Genomic DNA, 25251 nt, shown 5'->3' on the forward strand with positions numbered 1-25251 from the left:
TCTGCTGCTCATGTGTCGTCTCTGACTGTTTTCAGTTCCCTAATTGTCGTCTGTTGATTAGACCAAGGCGGAGACGTCAGGACGCATTGCTGTTTTTCTCTTAAAATAGATCTCATTCACAGAGAGAACAACAAAGATCAGTAGGTTAAACACACACACACACACACACACACACACACACACACACACACACACACGTTTCTTTCAACACAACCCTGATAATTTGCAATTTAGAAAGCGTGTGTATTTGTGGCGTTATCAGGGACTGATTGCAAACCAGCGATGTGACCTTCGTCCAGATGCCTCAGTGTTACTACAGGTCCTCTTTTAGACTCAATAGAGAAAACCAGCAGATTTACTCCTACTGATGTAATCAATCCTCCTCTCAAACACATTCACACCCTCAACAGTTTGATGCCAGAATGCTTTAAATCGTGCTTAGTGATAAATGACTTGAGCTTTTAATATAACACATAGTGAGTCAGGATTGGACTGTGTGTGTGTCTCATTCATTCAGTTGTGTGTGTGAGAGAGTAAACTAAGTATCTTTTATTATCCTGATATATATCCTGATAAAAATGTTGGGCTCCCTGATGACAGATTTACTCCTTAATTTTTCCACTATAAATCTGGAGACAGCAACACTGTACATATTACTCCCATTTTAGCTCCTTTTCATTGGCTCCCACTTATTTTCAGGGCTGATTTAAAAAAAAAATGTCATTGTTAACTCATGAATCCATTAACAGTCTGGCTCTGTCTTACCTCAGTGACCTCTTGACTCCATATTTTCCTGTTTGTAACCTCAAGTTTTTAATAGGGGACGTGTCCACCTCATTTTTTTCAATGTGCATTTGTAGCAGAGGACTATTGTTTGGCATTTACACCACGAATGGATGCAGAAAATGTACAGTTAGGTACGAAAATATTCACTTAAATGCGGGAAATTAAGTGTATGATCCCCGCATTTCATTTTACAGACTGAGGTTGTAGTTTTATAATCAGCTGTAACACTGGCACTTTCACATATATAAACTCTGAGATGCATTAATTTGAAAAATCAGCAACTTTACTCAAAACCTATCCCTGATCTAAACTGTTTTCTCCACTTTAAAAACACCCCATGTTCAGTATTTCACACAGCCTGTCCCTCTGCTAAAGTTTGCCACACTTTTGGATCCACTGAGATGCTGTAACTTGAGCCAGAGGGCTGGTTTCACTAACAGACGGCCCATTTCCTCCAACACACACATCGACAAAGTAGCGACTGTTCATCCCAAAAACAAACTGGGTGAAAGGTGTCTAAGATGAGGACGTCTCTCTGCCACCTCCTGGTAAATATTAATGCTCTTGTTCAGATATCTTTGCGCTAATTAATTGATTTTTTTCCTGCAACAATAACTCTACTGTTTGGTAACAAGTCAGGGCACGCAGTAAACTAGAAACTAGAAACTCCAGACAGCAAGACTCATTTGTCCTTTGATCAACTGAATCAATCAGATAATCCCATTTTTCTTGATGAATTAATCACATGGCCGCGCGCAGACGCACATACAAAAAGGGGAGCTCCTGGCTGCGTCTATCAATGGCAGAAGTTCCTGTCCAAATCACTGCTCCTCAGGTTAATCATTTGCCGGTTATCTCGTACTTAGTACTTGAGCGTGGAGTTTGGAGTCTGCCCTCCCCTCCGATAAAACATAATAGAAGCTCGGACTTGCTTTGCCTTTCTTTTTGGCCCCTCGGTGCCACTTCAGCCACTGACTCTGGGTTTTGGATCTCCTGGCTCCAGAGAGAGGACGCGCGATGTTAACTCTAGTTGTGTTGTTGCTTTGTGCAGCCTCCTCTGTCTCAGCTGCTGCCAAAGGTGAGTTGATGGGATGTTTTCTGTGAGTTGAGATAGTATGTGGTGGTGTGATGTTTGGGCCCAGCAGGACTCATGTTTAGAAGATTATATTATAAAGGTTGAATGAATTTATTTGGGACAACAGAATTTATTTGTAGCTCAGAATGACACCTTGCTGTGCTCTGCAGGCATCTTCATAGAGCTGAAATATTAGTGATGATCTAAGCCTCATTTTAGTGTGCTACAGAGACTTTAAAATCCCCAAAATTGATTGATATTGGCAGGAAATAACACTCTGTGATCACACAGAGACCATAATGTCACTCTCCTATTCATTGTCAGAGGAGTATCTTCACTTGATAAAAGGAGAAAGACACATAAAACCCAACATTACAAAACAAGAAAACACACCACTTCTGTCGTCTTGCTTCTTTTGTTCCCTAAAAATCTTAGCCAAATGTTGACAAAAGACCCAAACTTTTTATTTGTTGAATCCCAGCTCCACTTCCCTCAGTGACTGGTGATGAAATCAAGTACTGACACGTCAGTCTGTCTTTCCATGGTGACCTAATGTCATATCTAGCTGAAAGCTGGTCATTAATAGAGCAGAGCGGAGCTTTTTATCTCTTCTCAGGGTGAACACACCTTGTTGAATGGCCCCTGATTGAATCAGCTCAGCACGAGCCACAGATACTCAAATACGTCTGGAAAGGAGACAAAAAATTAAAGAACGGAAAGAGCACATGATACCTGAAGTGTGTTTAGGAGCTAAAAACACAGCAGTTCAGAGGTTATGAGACCCCAAGTAAAAGATACCTGGAAAAATTGAGGCAACATGTGTGATGTTTGTGAATTATTATGCTTTAAAAAGTCTGTAAAAGAGGCTTTCAGTATGCTTTATTATTAAAATAGATTAGGGCTGGGCAATATATAGATATTACATCAGTTCTGGGATTTGGGACTATATGTCATAACATTGTAAATGTTGTCTTTCCCTGGTTTTAAAGGCTGCATTACAGTATTGCCTTTACAAACTTCGTCCTTACATCCACATTGCTGATGAATATTTATCTCACTGTGTAAATATTTTGTAGAAGCACCAATAGTCAATCCTCTAATGTCATTGCAATATCAATACTGAATATGTTGGTCAACAATATTGTGATATTTCTTTTTTCCATATTGCAAATGTCCTACCTGGACTAAAGATACAGCTATCAAATCTTCTAGTTTGGGTTCATTCATCCTAGTGAACATTAAGTCATCTTTACTTCGTCAGTGTTACATTATCATCAATGGAAAGGCAGTTGAGAGTGTAAAGATTGCTTTGAAAAGTGTCCTATGTATGTGTTTGCTAGAGAGAAGCTCTAAATTCTGGGATATGATCACATACTCCAAAACAGCAACTTTATAAATGTAAGAAGCTATCAAAATTACATTATCGGTATCAAAATATCTATATTTTTAATTGTTTTGTTTTCAGTCCAACATAGTTGTTTGTTGTCAGAGTGACTTTACTTGTTTCAGTTTAGGTTTTATTGTTCGAAAATGCAGGGTTTTAGTTCAGCTTTGAATAGTGTCAGTCTTAGTTTTAGTTTTTTTTTATTATAATTTTGGGGTGTTTTTAGGGGCATGATTTCAGAAGTTCAGGATAGGCATTACAACACAAACACAACACGTTGTGAAGGTATTTACCCACAGTCATTTAGACAAACCAGTCTCAATAAACCGATACACCAACACCTCCTCATGCTTGTTGCACATGACCAGCAGATTTGACAAAATTAATTAAAACGAAAGACATTTCCTATATATTTTTATTTTTTCACGCACTCAATATTGTTTCAGCTGGTTTTCGTTTCTTTCTGAAGTCTAGTTTTTGTTTTTATTTCAGTCAACTAAAATGTTTTTGCACATCTAGTTTTAGTTTTAGTTAACTATAAAAACTTTGCTGCAAATTGTGTTATTAAGGGTTAGAAAAATCTATTTGCCAGTCCAAAAATCTTTAATAGGCAAATATAAATTTGACGTGCAAACACCAGTGGCTTGTTCCTTTCAGTCTACAGCACATTAACAGACCTGCAGTGTCTTCATATATGATGACAGCAGAGAGTCTTACTGCAGATCACTCTCACTGTCTCCGCATGCGTTTGCTCACCAGCTGTGTCTCCTGTGTTTCCTCAGGTGCTGCTGCTGGACCCCGGCTGAACAACAACCAGCTGTACAAATTCAGCTACACCACTGAGGTGCTGGTGGACAGGACCAGGAGGTCAAAAGAGGGCAGTGCTGGCTACAGGATCTCAAGTGATGTGGACGTCAACCTGGTGTGGAGAGATCCGAGCAACAAAGATGACCAACTGATTCAACTGGCGGTATGTGGCTTCCATCACATGTTGAGACAGGACATTTTAGTTTTATTAATTCAAGTACTTCTGACCACAAATACACTTTGGATAAAACTTGCAGCAAAGTCTGTCTATTTCCCTGTCCTCAGTTGACAGTGCACAAACAATATGTGAAGTCCTCACTCACATTAGTAAATCTCTGATACTGTATTTAGATCTCAAATGTGAGGATCGAGCCTGCATCCAGTCGACCAGAGAAGAAGAACGTCCTGCATGGATCCACTACAGAGAGTGTTTTGGGGAAGACCAAGCTAGCAGCTCTGACTAAACCTTTCATGTTGCATCTGAGAAATGGAAAGGTAAGAACATTAGCGTCATTACTTTGGGCACCAGTGGCACCAATAATATAACCAATTATCCGATGTGCACAGACTAAACTGGTAAAGTTAACATTTGAGCTCCAAACACTCCTCTTCTAATCTGTTATGTGTCTCTACATGTTAGGCGATTCATTGTTCTTCAAATAGGCTGGTGGCCCCTTTCTTTAAAAAACAAATATATGTAGCATTAATCTGAAAGAATACAGTGATTGTAAGGAACAAACATTTACTGGGGACAAGCTTTCTCAAGTTCAGGGAACCTCGTGGGCATCCATTCAGATATCTTGAAGTAAGCATTCAAAGGACCCCTGTAAAAATGGCCATGCCGTTTGTTCTTTCGCCAAAATTAAGCCTAGATTTGGAGCGTTATTTAGCCCCCTTCCCAACAAGTTAGCATGACATAATTGGTACCAATAGAGAATAGATCTTAGGTTGTCTAGTTTCACAAGATAACACTACCTTTGCTGCAGCACCACAGCCCCTAACCTGTGTGGCTTTAAAAGGCTTGCTATTGCTTTTTCACATTTAAGGATCTTTTACCAGGTCAAAACATAAGTCTCACAGCAATCAAGTCTGAAGGCCCATTTTTTGTGACCTAAATTTGGAGCGTTATTTATCCTCTTTCCCAGCAGGCTATGGTGCCATGATTGGTATCAATGGATGCCTTAAGTTGTCTCATTTCACAAGATACTCCTACTTTTGCAATCCTCTTAAAGACATTACTGTTGAACTCCAGTTTTTTGCACCACGCCATGGCCCCACCCTGGGGGCACCACTGCTCGGCACTTGTCGAGGACCTTTCCTCACTCCTTGCTCATTTAATTCTTTTCAGGCGGCAATTCTTCAGTTGATTACATTGCAGAAGTTTAGATCCTTGGTAGTAAACAATATAAAGAAAGTAGTCTCTGTCAGGCTACACCACTCATTGTGATATTATCTGCACAGCCTCAGTCTATTAGGTTTTTAATCCTTATTTTGACATACCGTCAAAATAAAACACCTTTTAGTATAAAGAATGAATATTTTAGTAAACATTACCGTAATTTATCTCTCCAGGCCAGTAACAACAGCAGCAGTTTCTCAGTATTATATGAATTTTTATTTCCAGACAATTCATGATCTCATACATGCAAGAGATGCTTACAAACGTAATGTTAGAGAGTCAGTAGTGTGCTTCCGGCGCTCCCCTGTTTATAGAGCTGACTTTCACTGGTCAGGAGTGATGATGCTGGCAGGGGAAATACCAGGCAGATGTGTGTGCGGGCAAAGGTCAGCAGGTTCAGAGGGTCAATGAATGAACAAACGAATAAGTATGGCTTGTAGAGCGGCTCCACGTTGGTGGATAAGAGTCATGCTGTCATCTCACTGGCTGTGAGATGTTTGAATTCAAGCCAAACTCATTCACTGTTATCGCATCATTATCACTGTGTGCAATCCAATAATGCATCATTGCCACCAGAGGAGTAATGGCAGGCTGATTGGTCAATGTCTCATTTAAAGGCTGAGGAGAAGACTCATATGACCCCTGTAAATGACTGTACGTTAGGCCTCTTCCAACAACTACGTTTGTGGGACGAGATACTCTCCCAGAAATAATGGCAATAATTGGTATTATTGTGAGTGTAAGACCATTTTATGCAACTGATATACTGATAATGTAGTTGCATAATTATGCATGCACACCCTTTAAAGAGTAATGGACCTTTAATTTGACTAGAAATGACTGTAAAGCTTACCTCAGCATAGTTTTTTTCTCCCTCTGTTCATTCAACACCAAAGGCAGTATCATATGATAAACACATATGACCTTGATCATTTTTTCTGACCTCGAAAAGTCCAAAATATTGTTATCATGACAAGTGATTGTGCATAGAAGAAAACCCCTCGCAAGAGTAAAGATCCCTTTACACCAGTGGTTCCCAACTGGTCCAGCCATGGGGTCCATATTCCTCCTTAGCCATTAGTTCAAGGTCCATACAGTTTAATATATTCAGTGTCATACTTGTCGTTGAGCTAGTTTGCTGTTTCTATCAAGTAGCTGTCTGTTCTCTCACTCTACAGCAGGAAACTGCACTTCAAAATAAAAGCTCTGTGCCAAAAATTCGCCATATATCAAAATAAATTGTGATTTTAAGAAACTTGACAAGTTTGCGAGCCACTTTAGGACCGCGACCCACCAGCTGGGAACCACTGCTTTACACAATGTTACTTTTTTTTTTTTGATTATCTGTTGGTTCATACAGTAAAGGCTTGGGTACCACTTTAAAAAGGGTTCATAAGTTGTAACTGAAGACTCTATTGATGGTTTATGAATCATTTACTAATGATAGAATCCTTTGACTAATTGGACCGTATGACGACTTAACAGGACAGCAGAGGATCTGGAGGCCTCAAAAATATGTACTAACAAGCTTCGATAGATTTACTGTACATTATTACCATGCATACATAGGAAAAACAGGCGAAGGGATTTTCTACAACATTGCAATCGAAAATGTGTTTTTCTTTATGGCTTTTAACTGATCTGTAAGGCATGAGTGATTGCTTGTTTAACCATTAATCAGTCCCTCCAGGATTTCACAGGCTTTCTGGTATTTTTGGGGCTTAAACTGCCTGGTATTATGGCAGGTTTTGGCAGTGTTGTTTTGCGAAGAAATTGCGTGAGCAGCTGAGAACTAAATAAATAGTTGTGATTTGTTTTTTCTTTTTACTTCTTTGGTATGATTCTTTAAAAATGAAAGCAACTTGTTCTAGTGAGAATAAAAATACACTGTTCTGAGTTTGTAATTTCAGCCATTCACCGGGTTTGTTTTGCAGTGGAAAAGTATTTTTCAATCAACGACTCAAGGAATCAATGACTTTTATTTGTGTTCCGCCACAATGTTGTATGCGGTGCAGAACAGTTTGCCCCCTCTTTTGTGCAGAACATCAAGAAATTGCCTAGCACGATCTTTAGCAGTATTTTTTCTTGGGAAATTTGAGACATTCTGGACACACTTGTGCATCTACAAAACAAAAAAAGGAAGTTAGGTTGGTGAACGTTATGCACAGAACTCGCGTGGATTGGTTACAACAATACAACAATATAACATGCTTAAGATGCTGATTAATAAAACAACTGGTTACTTATGAACATTTATTGTGAAGTGATACCAATTAAGTCCAGTAAACAGAAATGATGTTGTTCCTCTTGGTTTCACACAATGCCAGGACTTCAGTGGTGTACAGAGATACTTCATCAGCATGCCGTATGTGCATATTATATCTGACCCTGAGAAGTATCTGTCACCGTTGTGTAACTGTCAGACACCAGCTGAAAAACCCCCCAAATCTTACCTTAAATGATATTTTTAGGATGAATACTGGTTCAGTGTCAGCCGGCTTGACACAGGATAGGTCAGTGTCTCCCCTGTGTTGTGAGGGTGTTTATACTGATGGCAGCCTGCAGAAGGAAAAATACACAGAGTAGCAGTGGACGGTCTATTTATGGTGGTGCTCGCTGATATTGTGGTTGAGCGCCACAAATAAGTTACATACTGTATAGGAGACACTGTAGGATGATGTAATAGGCTGCTTTCTCCACTCAGGGGCAGAGTCCATTATTGAGCCAAACTGAAGCCTCGTTGGAAAACTAAACCATGGTGTGCTATGATATTTCCCAAGATTAACGAAGCCCATTTGACTGAGCTTTGGTTCCATTATTTTAATATGATATCTGCAACATTGGTAAACATAAGACCGACTCATCTGTCACGCTGGTCAGCTGCGTGCTGATGCGTGTTGAGGATATAATTAGAGGCTGAGAGCAACTCTTTCTAAACATTTAGTGTTAATACCAAAGTATCCTGGTTTTGTTTTTGATCTGCACTTCAGAGAATATCTTATTTCTGCATGTAATGTGTCTGATGTCATGACCATGCATTTGTCTACACAAGTGTGCGCAGGAAAACTGACACCCTGACAGCCTTTGTGAGTTGCAGCATGTACAGCGCTGTGGGTCACTTCCCTTTTTATCAGCTGGACTGAATGCCTCAGTATCCATTGTTCCAAAGCATGACATTCTCTTTAACATGTTGCTTTCTTTGTAGGCAAAGGCCTTTTATTCCTACTGGGCTGAACCTGCAACCATCAAGAACCTAAAAAGAGGGCTGGCCAGCTTACTTCAAATGCAGCCCAACACTGGGAAGGTTATAGAGGTAAACAACATGATAATGCTCCCTTCTCATTTATTCATGTTTTAAATATGTATTTACATGTAGCTAATGTGGACAAACTCAATGTCTGGGTGCAGAATGACGTGTCTGGAAGGTGCACAGTCTTGTACAAGGCAGAAAAAGGTCAAGTGACAAGAACCAAGCTCCTGGAGACGTGTAAGACCGCAGAGACCGGATTCACCACACACAGTCAGGTACGTCGGCATCCAGATGAGCTCACCATGCTAAAATATGATATTACCGAGTCTCTAATAATTTACACCTTGATGTGTCCCTTCTTCAGGTGCTGGGTGTGAGTAGGAAGTCTAGTTCTGTTACAACATTCACACTTGAAGATGGTTTCATCCGCTCGGCCGTGGCTGAAGAACTACACTCACTGGCTGTCAACGCCCGCAGATCTGCTGCAGCTAAAGTTGTGTCCAGGTAAGTGTCTTTCACTACCAGAAAGATGATTTTTTCATAAAACTTGGCTGTCTATGCAGTGAAAATACTTTTGAAATTGGTGCTATATGACCAGAGAAAATTGAGAAAAAGGGCTGTGGCACAATATGTCAGCTGACTGGTATCAAACATTCTTGAATTATAGTCAAAGGGGAATGGGCAACACATCTCAGCATTTTCAGCCAAACAGCCAAACAGTGCACTAAAACATGTTTCGGAAGACATTTTAGGTGAGAAATAGGCAACACAGTAACTTGTTTTATATTTGATCAGCACCGCCTAGTTTTACCGTTTGATCTGAGTTTGGTGTCTCTCTCAATCCGCTTCTATACTCTTTGTGTCCATGGAGTTAAGCATACGAAAATCAAGGGGGATAAAAAGAGAAGTCTGGTCTGCAGTTGCCAAAAGGCTCAGTAGAGATGAGTCAGCATTTTTGCACTCTTGGTTCCCCTGTTTTAAAGTCAGTGGGTTCTTTGAAGAATTTTTTGTGAGATCCCTGACAAAAGGTCTGTGTTTAACAGGAGCTTAACAGACTTCCACTTTGTTCTACAACAAAAAATACGTCAGTTAATACCCCACTCATGAATTTTGTGAAGCCTCTGTGTGTCTTAAAAAGTGTGGTTGCTGGGGCGTCGGTGGCTTAGTGGTAGAGCAGGCGCCCCATGTACAAGGCTGTTGCCCCAGTGGCCTGGGTTCGACTCCAGCCTGTGGCCCTTTGCTGCATGTCACTCCCTCTCTCTCCCCCTTCACACTTGTCTGTCCTATCAAATAAAGGCTAAAAATGCCCCAAAAAATATCTTAAAAAAACAAACAAAAAAAAGTGTGGTTGCTAACAAGTGGCTAATTGAGACTACAGAATGCCATCATGCCGCACCGAACACAGCTTCACAGTCTTTTTAGGTCATGCGACTGTAGTCTAGTTTCTTCATATCCTGAACGTGTGTTGATCGCCTTTAAGCTCAAGCAATCAAGACAGTGGTGTTCATTTGTGAAGATTATCTTGCTGAACAAAATGTGTAAGTTTGTTTTCAGCAATAATCCAAATCCAATCGAAAAATCCCATGGGCTTAAATAGCATCAACAATTGGCCTTGTGTCAGAATATAGTTTGCATGAAAAATCAAGATATGGGTAAGAATTAGAATTCTGCAATTACTTAATTACTACTTAATAAAAGACCAAAAACAAACACTTTCTATTCCCTCAATATGAGCGTACCCAAAATGTTCTGTCAGGCCAAGCACACTGACAGAGGCTCAAAAGAGTGCACCCTAAGAGCACCTGAGCCATCCCTTTTTTTCTAGTGCTGTCTGCAGTAACTCTCCAACACTGAAGCTCCAGTTACATCACCCATGTTCATACCCCATAACTCCCATGGGGTCAGAGAGCGTGTCCTGGCCTTTATTTAATGGCCTTGATGCAGTATGCAGAAGTACAATCTGTAGTTTGAGCAACAGCCCTAGAACCAGCAAAAATCCACCGGCAAATATGAGCTAAGAGTTGAGCAGGGAGATCTGGGCACTGGCAACATGGAGGGAAGTTTACCTCAGTTCATTTACACATACTACCAACATTGTTATGATGCAGAGCTGGTCAAAAATCAGTCAAGTATCTCTTAAAGAAAGAATAAACGTGTGCTGCCATTTCTGGTGCTGCTACATTTTAAATTTTACATTTCTTGCTTTCCAGGCAAACCCTCACATATGTAGGGAAGGAGGCCGGACCGCTGGAGGCTGCTGGGAAAGATGTGGCTGGAGTTATCAAGTCAATCGATGCCAAAATGGCAGCTGTTGGTATCATCGCAGAGAAGGTCAAATCTCAGTGCAAGAGCTGTCCATCAGTGAGTATCTGTTCGCTGTCACGCCACAGTTTTTCTTTATGTTTTCACCATATTTCAAAAAGAACACTTGCACATTTAATATTTCTTATGTAGGCGCAAAATACTGTATGACCACACTGCTGCTGCATTTTAGACATTTATTGAATCAGTACAACTAATGTTTGGTCCCTGCAGACCTCCTTCAGAGTATGCAGGCCCAAGTTGTCCAAGTCATTATGTGCAAAGCGACTCCTAAATAACCTCGTATTAGTAAACAGATATTCTATATTTTTGTACCGTCCTTATTGACAGAAGATGATCTCTCTTTTAATCCTCTGTCCCCTGTGTTCTCCCTCTTAGCTTTTTGAAAATTGGCAGACTCAGAAGAAGCAGCTGGAGCCAGAGAGCCTGTCCAAAGCCACGGCTCCTCGCAGCTTCCTGGCCCTGATCCAGAGCATTAGGAAGGCGTCCAAGGACGAGATCCTCAAAGTGCTGAAGAGCGCCAGCAAGACATCTCTGTAAACGGGCTCCTCCTTCTCTTCCTACATCTCAGTTTACTTACTGACGTCATCACTCTGCCGTTTCTTTAAATAAGTCCAACTTTATTAACTCACCATCATGTTATTTACCTCCTTCCTCCTGCTATCAGACCTCAGGTGGTGGATGCTGTGACCTCCTCCCAGACCGCTGCATCTCTGGATGCCATGCTCCAATTCCTTAACTTCACCGATGCCAAAGGTTTGGTTCTGCAGGAGAGGTTTCTCTACGCATGTGGCTTTGCTTCACATCCGAACGAGAGAATGCTCCAGGCTCTGCTGGTGAGCGTCATGTTGTCAGTAACAGATTGACACCTTTTCTTGCTCATGAAAGGAAATATAAGATCTCTGTGAAGAGGAAAAGGTGTGATTCACCTGCATTGCATTTCAGTTCTGCTCCAAAAAATGAACTAAATTCAGGAAATACAGTAGGTGGCACTCTAGTGGGGGAAAAAAACAAAAATATCTTTATTATTTTGGTGATTATTTTTTCAACAAATAGACATTCCAGTTTTTATTTTAATTATATTTTATGTTATTTTATTTTATTGTAATTATTTTTATTTTACTTTATTTTATTTTATGTGTTTTTATTTTGTTTTATTTTATTTATTCATTTATTTTTTTCATTTTATTTTACTGTGGAGTGCTGCCTTCTTTCTGAATTGGTTTTTGAAAAAAAAAACTCATATATTTAATTTATTGCTCTCTGCCCACAAAAATGAAATTATATTTTAAATGATTTGTCTCAAAATTTAAAAACTTTAGCCTTAAAAATAAGTCTTAAAAAACCAAGTCACAGTATACTTAAAGGTCCAGTGTGTAGGATTTAGTGGCATCTAGCGGTGAGGTTGAAAAACTGAAACACCTTTGGTGTGTCAAGAATGTAGAAGAAAGTACAGTGGCAGATATGAAAACACAAAAATGCAAATGGCCATATCGAGAGCAAGTGTTTGGTTTGTCCATTCTGGGCCACTGTAGAAACAACATGGTGGACTTGGTGGCAGAGGGCCCACTCCATATGCAGATATAAACAGCTCATTCTAAGGTAGCGATTCTTATTATCAGGTGTTTATACATTATTGAAAAGATAGTTATGAATGATATATTCCACTTCTGCCAATAGATGTCCCTAAAGCCTACACACTGGACCTGTAAAGCAAATCTAAAGTTTGTGGTGAATTTCAATGAGGATTGTTTCTTTTTCAGGATATTTCAAAGGGAAAGATCGGCAGCACAGACATTAAAGAGTCAGTGGTGATCATTATGGGAGCGCTGGTCCACAAGCTGTGTCAGAAAGGCGGATGCAACTTACCGGTGAGCTTCCAAGGAGATGATAAATGATAAACTAATGTCTGTGTACAGCTATGAAACTGTATGTGTCCTTTGTGTTATACTCTGCAAACTAATCCACTGACTGAGCTGACTGATGATCTTCTGTTGTGTATGCACCTCTCAGACAGTGGTGAAGGTTAAGAAGCTGATTTTAGGCGGCCCTGACAGCACGCAGGTGGAGTCCGAGGTCCAGATGTATCTCCTGGCTCTGAAGAACTCTCTGCTTCCTGAGGCCATTCCCATCTTTACCAAATACGCAGAGTCAGAGGTGGGAGCTTTCAGCACCATCGCCCTCACTGCCCTGCAGAGATACGACGCCAGCCTCATGACCGACGAGGTGAGCCACACATCTTCATTACAGCTGTTGTGAATGACTGTTACTGCTGTATGGAGCTAACTAGCATATAACTGAAATCAAATATCTCATTTGTAGGTGAAGCTGACAGTGAACAGGGTTTACCACCAGAATCGAAGGATCTATGAGAAAAATGTGAGGGCTGCTGCCGCTGACGTCATCCTCAGTAGCAACCCATCATACATGGAGGTGAAGAATCTGCTGCTGTCTATTGGAAACCTGCCTCATGAGATGAACAAGTACATGCTGTCCAAGATCCAGGACATCCTGCGCTTTGAGATGCCTGCCAGGTGTGTTATGGGAGGAAGACTTACAAAATAAAACATTTTGTGTAACCATACATTTTACCAACTCATATTGCAGCCACTTCTTTAAAATGAATATATATATATATGTATATATATATATATTTTTATTTTTCAGCAAAGTTTTACGACAAGCTATGAAAGACACAGTTTCCCACAACTATGACCGTTTCTCAAAGGTTGGGTCATCGTCTGCATACTCAGGATTCATGGCGCGTAAGTAATGAACCCCTCATCTCCGAAGCCTAAAAGAAATGAACAATATATGACATGACATGAAGAAAAATGTCAATCAAGTTAAACACGGACCTCTGGCGTAGCTGGTTATGTACGCTAGACTTGAAACTAATTTTGAGTCTCGCTATTATTTGCTTTTTAGCAATAAGATAAATAACATGTCAACAGTTATGCACGTTCACTGAGCACTTCCTCATCCTCCTCCTACAGAGTCTGCCGATGTGACCTCCACATACAGTTTGGACATCCTGTACTCTGGCTCTGGGATCCTGAGGAGGAGCAACATGAATATTTATGGTGCTAGTAAAGGAGCAATGCTACATGGACTGCAGGTAAGGAAACCACATGATAAAACTGAAATTAGTCACAGTAATGTATTGGTAAAGCACACTTTGCAAGGATGTTGCAGGAACAGGAATTTAGATCTTTTTATCTTAATCTTTTTATGCTGTTTTACTTCCTCTTTTTATGTTTTAATGCATCATGTAAAGCACCTTTCCTTCTGAAATACATTAAATTATCATTCAATATATGTGAAATATCAGAACAGATCATTATCAAATTGCTAACTCAGACTAATTTGAATTTTCTTCCAGGTGGCAATTGAGGCTCAGGGTCTGGAGTCACTGATTGCTGCCACACCCGACGAGGGAGAGGAGGACCTGGAGTCATTTGCCGGGATGTCAGCTCTGCTGTTTGACGTTCAGCTGCGACCCGTCACCTTCTTCAAGGGTTACAGTGACCTCATGTCCAAAATGTTCTCCATGACCGGGGAGCCCATGAATGTGGTGAAGGGTCTCATCCTGCTGACTGATCATTCTGAGGTAAGCAGCTACAACTGTGTCCCACATCAATGCCCCATTCACACGAGAGAGGAATACTTCAGTAGCAGTCATGCTGTGTGTCCTTGAATTTGTGACAAAAACATGGAACATATTGATTTATTGATTGATTGGAGACCACCAACAACAGCAAAACTGTCCCAAAACATCAGTTTACAAACTCTCACACTCTCAAAGAATGTCTTCTACATGGATTCAAGGTAGCATGGCATGACTAATTGATATACAATTTGTCATTTCATGGGTGAATTATTCCATTAATATGGTAGTGTACTTCATCTTAGTGTTGAGAGTGGCTGACAGAAGTAATGGGTCATGCATGCAGCTGGTAGTGACAGGTAGGTAGTTGATTTCAGGTCCTTGGTAAATGACTTTAACAGCTGGTATTTGATGCCAGATGATGAGCTGCACAGTGTTCCCAGAGACCTTTATTCACCTTCAAAACAGAGTCAGATTTGCAAGTTGTAGCTCAAAATGAGGGTGACGTCTAGCTCAACTGTTAGCCCATGTGCCCCATGTAGACTGAGGCTTTGGATGTGGTCCACCTTCCTTTGCTGCATGTCATCCCCTCTTTCTCTCCCTTTACAGTCACTCTTTAGCTGCTGTAAAATAAAGGCAATAGAAGCCCGGAAAAATATTCTTAAGAAACACCTGCTTGAAAAGACGTAGGTTTATGTTCTGTGACATGCAGCTGCAAACCAGAGGCAGTGCCATGTTGGCGTGATAATAATAATAATAAACTTTATTTATATAGCACCTTTCATACAAGAAATGCAGCACTAAGTGCTTTATAATTAGGGCACTATAAGCACAGAGTGCGCCACATGAAAATAGCCATAATTAACATTAAACAGAACTGATTCATAAATCATAGAGTTGTAAAACTATAAATTACAAAATCAAATAAGATTTTAAAAGAGTTGCAGCAGTGTGAAGCCTAAATACAAAGTAAAAGTGTAAGAAGAAAGAGTTTCAGACCTGTATCAGGAAAGTCAGAGTGAGTTAAAGGCTAAAGTGAACAGATACAGTATTTAGTGAGCTAGCTTTCCTGATATCTGAAGTGTGTTCCATAGCTCTGGGGTGTAATAGACAAAGGCTGCATCCCAGACTGTTGCTGGGAACCTCCAAGAAATCAGCAGCCACTGATCGCAGTGTTCTTGGAGGCAAATAGTTAACGAGGGAGTTAGCAATGTAGCTCGGTCCCAGCTCATGTACTGTAAGGCTTTGTATACAAGGGGGAGGAGCTTAAAATCTACTCTCATTCTAATTCAATTCTAATCTAGTGATGTTTGCATCCCAGCCAGTAGTCAGCACTGGGCTCTTTCTATGTAACTGTAACCTTTTAAGTTTTCTGATCTATATATGCTTTCATATCTACTTTAGGTGGGCAAACAGTTTTTATGGGTCACTTCGGATGGCATTGACCCACAGCCTATTTTGTCAGTTGTTTACTTGGTCAGATGCGTACAGTATTTGTACACAAGCACAGATAGCAAATGACTCAAGTTATTAACGCAGTTGTTGAGCGTAGTGATGTGAGTGTGAACAGAGTCTAAATGCAGACAGCTGCTTCCAGGATGTGGCATTTATGCTGTGAGCTTTTACAGCTTTTTACACGTGAGTCAGATAGAGATGTACTGATACCACTTTTTCCTTCCCGATACTGATTCCGATCCCTGAACCTTAGGTATCTGCCAATACCGAGAACCGATCCGATACCAGCGCGTAAAATAAAAATGGATGGGATATGAATTGCTGTATGTCTTAACTCCTAAAACTTTATGTGAAATATTAAGAAATAAATGCATAATAGTAGAATGAATGCCATAAAACTTTTTTATTATTATTATTACTACCTAGTGTCGACACAGATCAAGACGCAGGTTAAAGTGCAGCCACACAATTTAGTAAAAAAGACATTTTAAAGGCTACAGTAGAATGCTTTTTAAACTCTGCTCCGTTTCATTTGCCTCTAGCGTGCGTATGCATAATGACGTGAGGCATTACGTGGTATCAGTTTGGTTATAGGCTGTACTCGCCGATACCGCATTTTAGGCAGTATTGGAGGCATTTCTGTTACTGGTATCGGTATCGGTACAACTCTAGAGTCAGACATAACCAGATCTCTCATTTTTGTTGTTCTTTCCCGATCATCTTTGGCCTTCTAGGTGATCCAGCTGCAGTCCGGTCTGAAAGCCAGTGCTGAGTTTCAGGGTGGGTTAGCCATTGACATCTCTGGAGGCATGGAGATCAGTCTGTGGTACAGGGAGTCCAAGACCAGCGTCAACAACAGGTACAGTCCACAGACAATGCAATAAAACAACTGTTGCAGGTGTTTTTGTCCTGTAGCAGAATCAGGGCATCAGCAGAGCTCTTATATACTGTTGTGTAGTGTGTATATAGGTCACAGCCTCCAGTACAGCCTTGGGGTGATAAATTATCTGACTGTTTGTGGAGTACTGTATGACATGTACACTTACAGGGCAAAGGCCTTTGTGATAGGCAGACAATTCTTAGAAACAACCTTTGTGACTGAAAGGAAAGTTGTTTTAGACGTTCGAGCCGTGTCACCACACTGCAAATAGATTTCTATTGATGTTGGATTCATGTGAACTTTAGAGGGTCTATAAGTGTTGCCTGATTCATTTGTTCCACCGGCATGTTGGACACGTTCCAGTATTGTGCTTCACGTCTGTCTCATTTCTGGGTTTGAGTGGATATGACGTCAGCTCTGTCTGGTTCTCTAATTTTAAAAACATTACAGTCCACGCGCAACAGTAGCTGCCGAAAATGGAGCTCGTCATCATGCTGGTATCAGTTAGCTCGCGGCATCTGGTGATGAAATGGGGTTTAAAGAGCAATGCCGCTGGTTTTTAACATTCAAATACGGTGTGGTTTGCCTGGCCAAGACAGGGCTGCATGAGCACCTCAGTGCTTTTTAAGTACCAAACACATTTTGTCCATAACTGTAACCTAAACTCAAGCACCAAAACATGACACTGAGAGTTTGGTCCCACTCTTCATCCTGTTTGCTTGTTATTTTGGTCAGGTATTCTCAGATTTTTAATGCTTTTTAAGATTGTTTTGATGAATGGAAAAAGTTCTTTGCAGAAAAGACTATTTTTACTTTACATAGTAAGGTAAGCCATCAAAAAAAAACACTGATATCTGGACTGAAACTCAGGTTTTGTTCTGGTACTGCATCATTTTTTTAACATTAATCTTCCTTATTGCTTTATAATTTGCATTAGTTTGCACTGGTGCAGTAGTACAGCTCTTTATGTACACGACCTTAGATGACTTACAAAAGATAGAAAAGGAAATGTGAGTTTAATGAGGGTCTAAGTTAAGGTGCAGAAATTATTCTTGCCTTTTTTACAGCATCCTAAGAAACAAAAGTATGTTTCAAAAAACAGATTAAAGAGCTTTTTTATTCTGTTTGGGGATTTTCTTCCCGATTCTGGACCACTGTTAGGGGTCACATCTTGATTTGACCCGTGTGTGCAGGGGGAATGGCAGAGGCAGGTGAATGGATCAGCATAGTTGTACCTCTTCCACTCTGATAATAGACTGGCAGGCTATCTATAGAAGCAGAACAAACCACACTGGCATCTTTGCCAAGGCATGTCTCCACGGGCAAAGTTACAGAGGTTGGATGTGAGTGTGGCTGGCACACACTTTGATTTGAAACATAAGGGGAAGTTGTTACACGGTAGTTGAACTGTACCCGTTAGAGTCTGAGCTTCACTGTGCTTTTGATACAGTCTGTATGATTGAGATACATGGTCACAGACGAGGACCATATGCAACAGTGGGCATGATAAGGCTAAAGAGAATAATTGGTTCTGGTTGGCTAGCAGATGTTTTTTTCAATCTGAATATGTCTGGTTCAGGTAACTACAGGTATCCATATCTACCCATGTTTTGTTGCACATTATGCTCACACGTTAAAGCTTGAGTAGGCAGTGTGGTTCTGTTTTCAGGCTTTAGAAAATCTAGCCCATGACGGGAGACTTTGGCCAATCACAGGCCTTTTTAAGAGAAAGCAGCTGTCAGTCATGTCAGTCATTGCTCGTGAACTGCTTTACACTGTCAAACACAGTTGTTGATCAAACATGAGTCAAGGTTCTGTTACTGCATCACCACAAATGTTCTCAGAAACATATTTCAGTGTACTGTTTAGCTGTGAAATGAGAACGTTTGTGATCTGCATGTTGGAAACATCCAGGCCGAAACACACAACACTGCCCACCGGCCGGAGCAAACTTTCTGTCTCATACAGGCCAATAATGTCGTGGACGGCTCAGAGGTAGAGAAGATCGTCCACTAATTGGAAGATCAGTGGCTCCTCCAGTCCGCATGTTGAAGTATCCTTGAGCAAGATACTGAACCCCACATTGCTCCTGATTGCTGCTCTATTGGTGTGTGAGTGTGTTAAAGCTGTGTAGCAGGTGGCACCTCATACGATAGCCTTGGTCCCAAGTGTGTGAATGGGTGAATGTGACTCATAGTGTGAAACGTATTTTGAGTGGTTGGAAGACTGGAAAGGTGCTATGTAAGTGTTAAATGGTGGTTAAAAATCCTTTAAAAACAGCATTATTTTTACCATACTGCACTTTAAAATGTCCTGATATAGAAAATAATGCCTCTTACAATACAGTTTTCATCTCTTTGAATGCAAGCACTGCTTTCCAGTATTGGATGTTTGATGGGCGCGCCAATAGGCATGTGGGCTGTCTGCTCCTGGATTTTAGACTACACCAACATGGCAGCTGTTTGGAAACTTCCTGTATATTGCAAAAACAGTTCACCATAATGTGTTTCTGAAAACATTGGAGGCGAGAAATAAGCCATGCAGTTGCTGAATCTGACTTCATTTTAGATTGTTACAGTTTGAAAGTTTTTTGGGAGTTTCCAGAGGTGGCGATTGCACCAGGGGTTTCATTTACAAAATAGTATGTAGGATCCATACTAGAAATGTACGTAAGGACAAAAGCCAAAAATGGTGTGGGCCAATTTGACAATTTCTACAGTCAGGCTTCCATCTCATCATCTACATCGCCATTTTCCTATTTACTTAATGTCCATCAGCATGGGTCAAAGTTTCTCCTATCAAGTCTGTTTTTATAGATCACAACTTTTGCATGGGAAGTGGCGCATGCCTCTTTCACGCCTCGTTTTGTGCGTACGCAGTGTTTATAAATGAGACCCCAGATGCCGCTGATTTGCATAAAATAGCCTAGATTTTACTTCATGCAAATGAGCAGTCTCTTAAAATGCAACGCAGCTGTACTAGAATGCGTTGCATGGCTGCTTACATGGACAATGAATGGGAAGCGTGGAAATGTAGGATCCTGTCGACTAGATGTCACTTGTATAAATTCTTGGCATGTGCTTTTCTACATGATGAACACACGTACTGGCAAGCTGGATGTATTTTTTGTTTTTATATTTACCATGTGAAATATTATAATTTTTATTTGAACGTTAATTAAATAAAATTATACTTTATTAGAAAAGATGATAATGGGAAAACATGACTTTAACACACTGTTCTTTGTTGGACATCTTCACTTTATGGTTTCAGGGGAGCGATGGTGGTCACTGGCAATGTTACAGTGGACATGGACTTCATGAGAGCAGGTGTGGAGGTCAGCTTCGAAACAGAGGCAGCACTGGACTTCATCACCACTGTCCAGTTTTCTGAATATCCCTTCCTGGTGTGCATGCAGATGGACAAAACAACTTTCCCCGTCAGGTATTGTGAAGAAAAGATTTCAGTACTCTTTGGGGTTCATTGTTGAGTCATCTCATACAAAAACCTAAACTGTCTGTTATTGATGTTCTGCTTTCAGTGAATACATGACCAGGTACGAGAGCGTGTCATCAGGGAAGAGCGTCATGTCGCGTAAGAGCAAGAAGCAGCTCGTCCCCGGCTCTGAATTCCCCCTTCACCAGGAGAACTCGAACATGTGCAAGAAGGTTTTTGACTCCAGCTGGTAGAGGAGACACCATGAACTATCCAGGAGCAAATTTGTCACTGAAGGAGGGTTTATGGCATTCAGGGACAGCTAACACACCTCAGCCTCATGCTGTCAAAGTATGCAAGAGAGAAAACTGGTGGATGTTTTTGTTTTTTTTTAAATAACACAATGCAGTGTTTACATTCCTGCAAGTATTTGAGTCATTTTAATTTAACATTTTGTTTGAATTCAGGAATTCTTGCATTGTCTTTTTACAGATATCCTCGGGGAATGTATTTATGATGGGCACACACAGGATGTATATTTTATTTGATGGGAACTCAGAATGAATAGCACCACTGTAATGATCCAAACACAGTTACAGTAACGATGTACATGTAAATATCTCACTGGAGACAGTGGGTTAACTCTCCCCCATGAACAGATACGCTCCTTTCTGTCATTGTCCTTTGTTTTTTAATTAAATGTGTTTACTGAGGAGGAGTAATTTATTGTTTTATGCCACTGTATCACTGTTCACACACTTGAAATAACTTATTTAGCAGAGTTATATCAATTCATTCCATTTTTCATAATTATGCTGGTGATTTCTAATTGTGCCTATGGAAACGATGTATGCGCATCGTTTCTACTTTGTACTTGCGAGATTTGAGGTGAAAATCAAATCTCCAAAAGTGGGTCCATCAACACTTGAATATATTTTTTGTACGTGGCTGTAATTGGTCTGTTTGTCTTAAAGCATTTAGGTAGTTTTAAGACGTTTGAGCTATTCTGAACTTGTGTGTCCCTGTTCAGGACTTTGTTAGATTTGTAATTGGCTGACAATAAATGTACAGTGGAAACACTTTGCCGTTTGACTTGGCTTATGGATTCAGATAAAGCAATGCAGTGTGTATGACCAGTTGTACAAGATATGGGTCCACATTAATCCTCTGGGCGCCCTGTGGCAAAATTAAGCTGTGGGACTGTTTAAATTTTGCCTTTAAAGGGGCCCTCCATCAATTTTATATGTCAGAGTCAGTTTAGTTACCACTGGCCTGTGAAAACAGTGTAAAGTTGGAGAAGGACACTCAAGTGACTACAAATTTATATCTGAAAATCTGCATTAGATAGTGGGATCACTAAGTTTTTCTACAGTAGCCCAGAATGGACAAACCAAACACTGATGCTCTGAAATCCTACTGACTGCACCTTTAAGAACATCACCACAAGGTACTTGCCACAAAGTGAACCTGGGACTTCTGGGGCCCCTTAAAGGGATAATTCTGATATTTTAAAGTGGGCTTGTATGAGGTACTTATCCATAGTCAGTGTACAGAGTATTACATACAGTAGATGTCAGCTGGCTCACCCCCAGATTGCAGAAGCAGGCAGGAGTTTGATACATAAGCTAAGCAGCAAAATGAAGGCTGTTTCAGCCACTTAAAAAAGTACAACCTTAAAGAAATTAATCAAAGTGTATGCTATATCGCTGCTTTTCACTGCTCTACTTTGCCATCAGGCAACTATTTCGGACAGGGAAATGAAGCCATTATATCGCTCTCTTCAAAGCCAGACCTCATTGAGAAAAACAGCAATTTAACATTGCTGAACAGAGAAGCTGCTGGTCTGCTGCTGCCTCCATCAGGTATTTTTTATTTTACTGTGTTGAGGCAGTGGTACACAAGAAGCTTCCTCATTCAGTGAGCTAAGATTGCAGTTTTTGTTAATGTAGTCTAGTAGCGAGTAGTAGAGTAGAGTAGAGATGGGAAACTGAAGCCCTATCGTAATGGGCAGTCTGACATAAAGGTAAAGCACTTAAAATACTCTCAATATGGTGTAGAATTAAACGGTTGTAGATCTTTTTAGGTGGGACTCTTTGTGGAGACTAAAATACGTTTTGCTGCTGTCCCCTGCCACATCAGTAGGCTACATTGCTTAGCTTCTGCGTTGGCACTCATGCCCCAAAAAATCCAAACTGGGGCCCAAGAGGAGATTCTCATACTTTCAGCTAATTAGCAATTGTTGGCATGCTAACACACCAAGCCAGTGATGCTCATCTTACAGCCCACAGGCCAGGTCTGGCCCATTAGGGTGCTGTTTGGCCCCTAGGTCACAGGGAAAATAAGTTGATTCACAGAGATTTTATATGCAGTTTTAATGAACATTAAGCTGCTTTTACACCGCCGCATAGCAACCGGCATGACAACCATCTAACCGCAAGATCGTTTCCCAAAAAAAGTGAGAAAAAGTGTGCAAAGCAAAGTGTCTCTAGGGCTGTGATGATGGGCAGGTGCTTTGGTAACGTCATGGATGGAAGCCCAAGCGAGCTTGGCGCCATGTTAGTAACAGCATACTGTAGCAAGACAATGGAAACCACCGAAATTAACAAAGATTTCTACATATTTGGACGAATTACCAGACTTCTGAAAATTGGTGGAAATGTTATTGCAGGCCCAGTTTTTATTCTGATTGTCCTTATAAACTGCTAACGCTGTGTTGCACAACTCTGGGTATTCAGACACTACTATCAGCTCCACTGTCTTGTCGTCGTTTTGCTTCCATGATGTCACCCCCTTTTATTTGATTGTTCAAAGCCAGGCACCTAGCACTTGAAGGTCAACACTGTGAAGTCTACAAAGCAGAGAAAAATCTGTGTGTCCACATGGGCATCAACTGCTTCCTACCGGAACCACCATGATCGAAACTGCTTCCCTTCCACCACCTTCCCCTCATTGATATGACTGTAGGCTGCAAGCTGTAAAAGCAGCTGGCTAAGCCTCAAATGTCCTCAAATCCTGGAAACGTCCCTGTGTACATGTTCAGAGCTGCTGACTGACCTCCTGTCATTTTGCAAAAGTGGCCAAGTTGAGTATCCCTGTGCTAAATTAAGGTGGTGAACATCATAAACATTGTATCTGATAAACACAGCATGATAGGAGTGTTAGCATGCTGACATTAGCTTTAGCTAAAAGCACTGCTGTACAGCCTCACAACCAGTGCTCCCAGTGTAGAAGTTCTAGCCTCCTGATGGTTTCAAGTGAGAATTTCTGTCTGGCAATCAGCTGATTTCAAAATGGAAAACTCCAACATTTGAACCTGTAAGATTACAGTGGATTTAAGATAAGGTTTTCCACATTAGCAGGTATGTTTTGTTGGCGTCACTCTTGTAAGGAAACCAATATTTGTATTGATAGCTGTGTCCAAGGAGACAAAATGTACCTCAGTGGCCCACATGTAACACACACTTGTTGATCCAGGTGAGGCCATAAATCTTGACTTTTCTTGTGTCACAGCTGTGACATCAGAGCCCCTCCTGGCATCCAAATACAACAACTGGGCCTTAATGTAGATTCTTTAGAAACCACTGAGAGCAGCTGGGGGCAAACCAGTGTCTGCCAGTCTCGCTGCATCCACGGCAACCAAGTAAACACAGCAGCAAACTGTCAGGTTAAACTTAAGCCTTGGCCCGGGTGATGTTTCAGTGTCACCAGAAAGCTAACCTTGCACGCTGGCAGATGCCAAATGTGTTTTTCTGTTGGCATAAATCTGTGCGATTCCCTTTGACCCTTGTCATTTATTTATTTTTTGTATGTTTTTACCAGTAGATCTTTATCAAACTGCAAACTGCTTTGTTTTCTTCAAGTAAACTTAATCAATTTATTCACTGTTTTGGTACCACTTTGTAATAAATGCACTATTTATAAAGGGTTTATAATTTAAAACTATAATTGCTTTATTCATGATCAATAAATAATGTATTAATATATTTAAAATCACCAATAAAAAGAAGTTTTGGGTTGCCAAGATGCAAATAAATAAATCAAATAAATAAATAAATAAATAAATGAATAATATCCTTTACCTCTTCAGTTCATCAAGTTTGACCAGCTAAATGTATTTTTCACAACATGGCTTCCTTAAAGTGTTCCTATATGGGTTTATAACTGATTTTTGAGACATTAATCCATTTTTACAATCATTATTAAGCAATTAATTCTTTACTATTCTCACATACCTGAATCTGAGCTGTAACACAAATATAAGGAGTGATTTAAATACCTATTTACATTTTAATTTCTCCAACATGTGGGTTTTTTGAGTGGTCACATTAAATACAGACATCAATATTAAATCCAAACACAACTATACCTTAAAGTGATTTAAATTCATGGACGCAAACATGTTCAGCAGCTTGATTTTGAATTTATTCCAAACATATGAAGGCTTGTCAGTCTACATTACACTCATTCATCATGTTCATTACTTTCAAGCTCGCAAGTGCAAACACAGCACCCACTTCTCCTTTCAAGGCGTCTCTCTGCTGTCATCCTGACCTCTGTCTTTTTCTGGGGCAGTCACAGTTGACATCAGGCGTAAAATATATACAATGCCACTATATGACAGTTGGGCCACTGAGGCCTGTCATTCGAATATGTGCCCTTTCTCTTTGTATATTCATAAATACACTTATCTCGGACCATCTCACCTTCTGTTAACCCTCTTTTCTTTATACAAAAACAAGCTTTGATACAGTTTCATATATTTAACCTCAAAGTCAGCAGGTTTGTTGAAGGACATCTGGAAGAATGTTTTTAAAACAAATTATATTATTTATGATACAGTGCATCTTTGGG

At 40.4% G+C, this 25251-nt stretch overlaps 1 protein-coding gene across 2 annotated transcripts; it reads left to right on the plus strand.

Moving 5' to 3' along the window:
- Positions 1–1213: 1213 nt before the first annotated feature.
- LOC125886080 (microsomal triglyceride transfer protein) lies at positions 1214–21470 on the plus strand. 2 transcript variants are annotated; one of them, XM_049572025.1, is made up of 18 exons: positions 1214–1334; positions 4028–4215; positions 4404–4547; positions 8657–8764; positions 8860–8976; positions 9066–9205; positions 10912–11062; positions 11402–11559; positions 11691–11859; positions 12787–12894; positions 13037–13249; positions 13346–13557; positions 13691–13788; positions 14020–14141; positions 14406–14633; positions 16820–16944; positions 20239–20409; positions 20507–21470. In XM_049572025.1, exons 3-18 carry the CDS (start codon positions 4524–4526, stop codon positions 20652–20654), a joined length of 2292 nt encoding a protein of 763 aa, XP_049427982.1. In that variant the 5' UTR covers positions 1214–1334; positions 4028–4215; positions 4404–4523; the 3' UTR covers positions 20655–21470. The 2 variants fall into 2 exon arrangements, with proteins under 2 accessions (XP_049427982.1, XP_049427981.1); XM_049572024.1 differs by lacking the exon at positions 1214–1334 and adding an exon at positions 1418–1864.
- The last annotated feature ends 3781 nt before the right edge of the window (positions 21471–25251 follow it).

The sequence above is a fragment of the Epinephelus fuscoguttatus genome, linkage group LG3 (assembly GCF_011397635.1).
Source record: "Epinephelus fuscoguttatus linkage group LG3, E.fuscoguttatus.final_Chr_v1".
In the NCBI taxonomy this organism is placed as follows: domain Eukaryota; kingdom Metazoa; phylum Chordata; class Actinopteri; order Perciformes; family Serranidae; genus Epinephelus; species Epinephelus fuscoguttatus.